The sequence below is a fragment of the Alnus glutinosa genome, chromosome 9 (assembly GCF_958979055.1).
Source record: "Alnus glutinosa chromosome 9, dhAlnGlut1.1, whole genome shotgun sequence".
Taxonomy (NCBI): domain Eukaryota; kingdom Viridiplantae; phylum Streptophyta; class Magnoliopsida; order Fagales; family Betulaceae; genus Alnus; species Alnus glutinosa.
Window position 1 is genome coordinate 26,501,426 of NC_084894.1, and position 7,106 is coordinate 26,508,531.

At 36.8% G+C, this 7,106-nt stretch overlaps 1 protein-coding gene across 1 annotated transcript; it reads left to right on the forward strand.

The window, feature by feature from the left end:
- LOC133877840 (protein DAMAGED DNA-BINDING 2) lies at positions 1 to 6,688 on the forward strand. The gene is made up of 11 exons (XM_062316269.1): positions 1 to 302; positions 389 to 479; positions 747 to 874; positions 2,347 to 2,469; positions 2,579 to 2,667; positions 2,783 to 2,903; positions 3,673 to 3,764; positions 4,592 to 4,721; positions 4,991 to 5,239; positions 5,332 to 5,528; positions 6,132 to 6,688. The coding sequence occupies exons 1-11, from the start codon at positions 96 to 98 to the stop codon at positions 6,355 to 6,357; spliced, it is 1,653 nt and encodes a 550-aa protein (XP_062172253.1). The 5' UTR covers positions 1 to 95; the 3' UTR covers positions 6,358 to 6,688.
- Positions 6,689 to 7,106: the final 418 nt, after the last annotated feature.

A 7,106-nucleotide genomic window follows, 5' to 3' on the forward strand; every position in this document is an offset into this window, starting at 1 on the left:
GTCGCTCCCAATTTTCCAGTTCTCGGTCTCTTCCATATTCCATTTCCGATTCCTCGTACCGAATATCGTCTTTCGCTCTTTGTTGGTTTCCTAAAATGGCCCCGCAAACAAGAAATCAATTTCCGAAAGTGGTCATTGAGAGAGATTCAGACTCTGAGCCGAGCTCGTCAGAAGAAGAAGAAGAAGACCAAGAAGAGGAGGAAGTTGTGGAGAGCGAAAATGGAGAGAGAAAGGAGGAAGCTTTGGATGAGAAGAAGAAAGGGAAAGCGCCCATTACCATTAGTCTCAAGAAAGTTTGCAAAGTAAAGGCCTTTACGTACCCAGGTGCCCATATGTGTTTGTGTTCTCTGCTGTTAACGTGTTGATTTCTATGTTTTTTGTGTTTCAGGTTTGCAAAAAGGCGGGTCATGAAGCGGGATTCAAGGGGGCTACGTATATAGACTGCCCTATGAAACCATGCTTTCTCTGCAAAATGCCTGGTAAGTTTTAATTTTTTTTGGGGGGTTTCTGATTTGATGCTCAGAAAATCGCAGTCTCTCCTCGCTGATTGGTTTTGTGGAATTAGGATTTTGTTTTTTTCAGTTCATATATTATTTCTTGGTTGTGGATGCACTTTTTAAAGTTCTAGTTTTATATCTTTCTGATGTAATGATTTTGGTTTTGTGACATTGTCGAAAAAGTGAAAGAAATGGTGTTATTATTGATGTTGGTTATGCGTTTTGACATATCGGTTTTATGAATTGAAGGCCACACTACAGTGACATGCCCGCATCGAGTGGCTACTGAGCATGGGGTTATCCCTGCACCCCGCAGAAACACCAGTAACCCATTGGAATATGTCTTTGAGCGCCAGCTCAGACCAGGCATTCTTCCGGTGAGCCTTCACTGAATTATCTGCTTCTTTTTCGTGGTAGCTAAGATTTCCCCTTTCTTTTTCTTGTTTTGTTTTGTTTTGAATATGCCATGTAATATTTAGTCTTTTTATATGTATGATAGTTTGGTTTGCTGCACAATAAGGAGACACTAGGTGTGTTAGAATTCACATACTGTACTCTAGCTATCAAGTTTGTAACACAGCAAAAATTTAGTCCCAAATTGGATGTGTGGATTGCCCACATTGAGTGAATGGATTATAAATGTGCCAGTGAATGCTAAGTTCCATATTGGTTCCTTATTAGGTGAATTTGGGCTTTGTAAGTGATTCTACGAAACTATAATTGTAACTTGATTAGTCATTTTGGAGTGATAACGCAAATGTGACTAACGTTTTCCATTAGTCATTACAAATAGTATCAGAGTAACCTATTAAAATGTGGCGCTGATGGATACTGATGAGGACGTCACGGATTTGAGTGTGGGAGATTGTAATATCCCAGAAAGTCCCACATTGGATGTGTGGATTGCCCACATTGAGTTGATGGATATAAAGATGCTTATGAGTGCTAAGTATCACATTAGTTATTGTCTAGGTGAGATTGAGCTTTATAAGTGATTCTATGGAGTTCTAATTGAAACTTGACTATTCATTGTAAAGTAATAATGCAAATGTGGCTAGCTCTTTTCGTAGGTTGTTACAAAGGTCAATTAGATGTCTATGATTTTGAACACGTGTGGCCCATGGAGGAGGATATATTTTAGGGGGACGTGTTTTTACATTTGTTTTAATGGTAATGAAATTCACATGGTTTGCAGTTTGGTAAATACATGTTCTTTTTCTTTGGGCGGGGGGTTACTGAATATTTTGAATTAACTCTGGTAAATTTGTAACTGAAGCAAAAAGAAGGGTGGCTTCAAGACCTCAGTTTCCAAACAGGTTAAATAAGTTGCATCACTGATGGCTTGTCACACTGCCTACCTTCTTGAAGGTGTTTTTTTTTTTTTTTTCTTGCTGGAAAATTGGATTCCTCCTTCAGGTTGCAACTTCAAATTTTTACCATAGATTTTATATGAATCTTGAATCATGGAGTCATGGTTGGGCTTTGTTAAGTTGAGGCTTTTGTGTTTGCAATTATCAGGTCTAAAAGACTGAATGCCCTTTATATGAGTTTTCTTTAGTAATGAAATCTCATAGGTCATAATTATACACTTTTGAAACGTTTTGTACAATTGAACTATTTTTTTGTTTTGTTTTCTGGCATTTGAGCTGTTTATAAATCTTCCATTTATGTTTGGGATATTAGTACATTTCATACTTGAAACAGAGTCATTTTGTTCTGCATTTTGTTACAAATCTGTCACCCTTTTGGATTTCTGGGTCTTCATAGAGCTTAACCATTGTATTGTTAGGGGTAATATGTGTCTTCCACCATAATGAATTTTTTGTTTTTTTCATTGTCTGTGCAATAGATCAAACCAGCATTCATAATCCCAGATCGGGTGAATTGTGCAGTTATCAGATATCATAGTAGACGGGTAACGTGCTTAGAATTCCATCCGAAAAACAATAACATCCTTTTATCTGGAGATAAGGTCAGTCTTACCCACATTGTATGTCATTGCTTGGTTCAAGTTTTATCTAATGTGCTTGTTTTAGGATTATTGACACTTGTTCCTTCTTTTTCCTGGTTTGATGTTAAAGAAAGGACAAGTTGGAGTCTGGGATTTTGCTAAAGTGCATGAAAAGATAGTCTATGGAAACGTACACTCTTGTATAGTGAATAACATGAGGTTAGTTATCTCTATGGGGCCATAGCCTCTCTCTCTCTCTCTCTCTCTCTCTCTCTCTCTATATATATATATATATCCAAAGTTAGATGGCTAAATAGTATCCAAATACTTACAGGTTCAAACCTATGAATGACGATTCAATATATGCTGCATCCTCAGATGGAACCATTAGTTGCACTGACTTGGAGACTGGGATTTCATTATCTCTAATGAACCTTAATCCTGATGGGTGGCAGGTGAAATTTCCATCCTTTCTTTCTCTGGCGTTCATAAAAGTGCCACTTTTCATGTTACCTTATAAATCTTGAGTGTGCGGAGTTGTTTTCAATTGTCTAACTAGCTATTGTATCTGACAATTAAAGACTCTGATTTTTCTAAAGTTTATGATAAAGGTATCCTCTTGAGACTTGATTTATTTGTGCCACGATTTTAGAAATAGAGTTCCATTGATCAATTTTAAACTGTAAAAGCAGTTTCTTTTCTCCCTGTATTCAATAACGTTTTCCTTTGTGGTATATATGTTTTAAGATAATTAGATCTGTACATATCTTGTGAGATCCCCTCTCTGCTCAGTGTTTGTTTTCTCAATGTATGGAACTATTTATATGCTGATTCAGTTTCTGAAATAATTTTAGTTTAAAGGATACCCCTTCTGATGCATCTGAGAATGCTTTGCATTGTGCAATAGTTTTTTTTATTTTTTTTTGTAGTCCAGTGATAAAAGAAAAAAAGATCACATGGTATTTGGAAATCTATGTGGCAGCAATAAGGTTTTCATTTCAGCTTATTTTCAACAGTGAAAAAAGATAGTTATAGGAAAAGGAGAGGTAACATGGGGAATCCTGCCCCTCTTGTGGCCTTCGGGGACTATGGGTGTCTTTTGGGTGGAGGAGGGTATGGGGAGCGGAGTAGGAGAGAAAAGGAAAGTGAGACCTTTTATTCCTGTACAATGAATTGACTCAAAAATATTTCATCAGACATGGATTATATATGGTTTGCCTGTAGGGTCCAAGCAGTTGGAGGATGCTCTATGGAATGGATGTCAACTCAGAGAAAGGTCTTGTGCTTGTTGCTGATAACTTCGGTTTTCTGTACTTGTAAGTACTTTTCTTACTCTTTTTGTTGTAAATAAAGAGTTCTATGTTTAGAAAGACAGACGTACATATATATGATACAAGCAGTTAATGAGAAGTGTCCCAGCTAGAAAGACACTTTTTTTTCATACAGTTGGCACTTTGTTTAACAAGTTTTTGCCATCTTTGTTAAATTTCTGTTTGAAGTTGCCCCTCTGCATTGCCTGCTACTGAAATAGTTTTCTGAAAGTATATATTGTATTTGTAGTAATTGGTGGTTACTTCATAGCTTTCTGATGGATGTTTTCTATTTTTGTCATTTATATTAACTAATTGGTGGGCCACCTTTTCGGTTAATGATAAAACTGACCCCAAATGGTGGTAGTAATTATTTAGTATCTTTCTTTCTATTTGATAGATGATGGTGAGGGTAATATAGTTCCTATTCTCGGTTTCCTATCACACAGGTCATGGATATAGAGTTTTTACTTTATTGGCATTGTTATTGCTTAGACATCTGGGCTTATTATTAGAGTACTTTTCTTGCATCTTTGAACAAGTGAAAGTAATGTTAAGGTGAAAACTTGTAGCCTGCCTGCTGCAAATGCATCTTTTCTTCATGTAATGAGATCAACTAAGTAGTATGGAAAACCTCAAGAAAAAAAGCCCCCCCACCCATGGGGTGGGGAGAATTTAAAATACATTATGCTAAGAACCTTGACACCTTGTGAATAAAATAACAACTTCATGCTTTGTCAGTGGCCATTGCTCTACTTTTTAGTTATAAAATGTTTCTCTAAACAGCAGGCCTACTCACAGTTAGGTTTGTTTTTCTCTTATGACATATTTAGGGTGGATACTCGCTCTAACAACAAAACTGGGGAGGCAATATTGATCCATAAGAAAGGTAGCAAAGTTGTTGGACTCCACTGCAATCCTGTTCAACCGGACCTTCTTTTGAGCTGTGGAAATGATCATTTTGTAAGTTTTTAATATGATTAGTTTTTTAAGTTTCTATTTATTTTTTGTTTGTTTCCCTAGGTGTACCAAGGCATAAGTGGGTTTTGTGCTCTTCTCTACCATCTTATTATAAATATTTTGTTTTCAAATGTTGTTATGATGAAAGTAGAGTTATTCTGTGGAAGTGTCTCAGTTCTTATTTTAACTTGTAAATATATGATCCTATATGAATTTTCTTGTAAATATTATTCTGGTTGTAGTAGACCTTATATATAGTTTCTGCACCTCAGGCTCGTATATGGGATATGCGTCGAATGGAAGCTGGTTCTTCTCTGTACAACCTTGCACACAAGCGGGTTGTTAACTCAGCATATTTTTCTCCACTGTCAGGCAGCAAAATCCTTACTACATCACAGGACAATCGTCTTCGCATATGGGATTCTATATTTGGCAATTTGGAATCCCCGAGCCGAGAAATTGTGCATAGTCATGATTTTAATCGACATTTGACTCCTTTTAAAGCTGAATGGGATCCAAAGGTGATATTATTTAGCATATGTTTATGGTATTGTTGCTACACTCTTTGATTCTTCTCTCTTCCATTGGAAATCTGAGATACATTTTGTTGCAGGACCCATCAGAGTCCCTCGCGGTAATTGGTCGTTACATTAGTGAAAATTATAATGGAGCTGCCTTACATCCCATTGATTTCATAGACATCAGCACGGGACGGCTAGTTGCTGAGGTCATGGATCCAAACATCACAACCATTAGTCCCGTGAACAAGCTACATCCACGTGATGATGTTTTGGCAACTGGCAGTTCGAGGTTTGCTCTCTGTTCTCTCATCAACTTAATTATACTAAGTAATAAAGCGTTTTTGATGTCCCTCTGTTATGTCGTTGATAATATAAGTCTTTTTAAAATTGATTTTTTTGGTTGATGAAACATTAAGCTTACTTTGTTGGGCACTTCATCTTATCTTTTGTCCTGTCAAAAGAAGAAATGATTACTGGTGTCGGTGACACTGTTTGTATACTAGCTATACGACGCGTATGTTATTGGCACTTTCAAGTTATCATGTGAATTAGATAATGTCTACAGTTTTATTTAATGTAATCCCAGGTGTAATTGCTGTTTTTGCAAAGTTCTGCTTAATTTATTGTTGATTCGAGTTATTTTTTGGGATCTGACATAGTGAAGACGAATTGTTGAGCTGGATTACTGTCTCAATGACTTAAAATTCTATTGTTTTGTCATGTTAATATAGAGAAGTTGAAACTTAGTAACAGAGGGAGGATTCATGTTGCTTCTTTTTTTTTTTTTTTTTTCTTTTTTTCTTTAATCTTTTTTTTCTTTAAAATAAAATGTGGAATGTAATTTTAGTTGGCTTTTGTTGTTGGTTGTCGTCTAATCATGCTATTCTTTTAGATCACTTTTCATTTGGAGGCCGAAGGAGGAATCCGAGCCTGCGGAACAGAAGGATGAAACTAAGATAATTGTTTGTGGAAGAGCCGAGAAGAAGCGGAGTCGAAAGTCTGGGGATAAAAGTGACGATGATTCTGATGATGACAAATTCACCTCCAAGGGCTCGAAGTTTAAGTCCAGTAAACCTAAATGGAAATTAACTGGCTGCTCTAATAAGGTCAAACGCTAATCTAATACTAAATGTGAACTTGGGAAGTCCTTTTTTCTTTCTGGCACTGAAGTGAACTTCGAAGCTGAAGTATTCATCATTTTCTACCACCCCGGGATACTTTTTGAGCTTTCCATCCGCCAGCTCTGTACAGGAAGCAAGTTTTACTGGGAGCAGTATGTAGCAGTTTAGTGTCTCATTTTCTCCTCTTGGTTTTTGCTTTACATTTGGTAGGATGACTGCAGGAGGAATGGAGGATCCATTCTCTTCCTTTTACTTTGTTGTACAATACTAACAGGGGGTGCGTGCTGCCTTTTGAGTAATATTGTTACAGCAGTTGTGTTGTATTTCACTTTTGATATTGTGGTGAGAAATTTCTCCTCTCTCTTGTATTTTTGTGTGCTTGGTAATCTCCCTGAATGGATTTCATCTGCATGATGATGGAACTTAATTTGTCACCTGAATTTAATGTTTTGATCAGTCAAACGAGATAATTTGGGCTAACAATTTTTTATACGATTCACAAACCTGACACGAACCCGGTGCGAAGTTAGCGGGTTGTTTGTAAGAACTAAAATTCATTTGTCATGTATGTCGGTACGAATAAGTGGCTTGTAGCTCAATGTTTTTACTGTTTAGCAAAAAAGAGTAATCATACACAGATCTCATGGCTTTAGTTGGCACTGATCTGATTGGTGCATGGAATGAAAGGCTTGCCAGCAACTCTTCAAAGAGAAATGAAACAGCAAGGCACTAAAGAGCTAAGAGTA

Bases quoted from the DNA above. Each gene is read 5' to 3' on its own strand.
- LOC133877840 (XM_062316269.1), top strand. From the start codon at position 96: ATGGCCCCGCAAACAAGAAATCAATTTCCGAAAGTGGTCATTGAGAGA. The intron at 2,668-2,782 runs GTTAGTTATCTC...AAATACTTACAG, and splicing joins TGTATAGTGAATAACATGAG to GTTCAAACCTATGAATGACG. The intron at 5,529-6,131 runs GTTTGCTCTCTG...CTATTCTTTTAG, and splicing joins TTGGCAACTGGCAGTTCGAG to ATCACTTTTCATTTGGAGGC.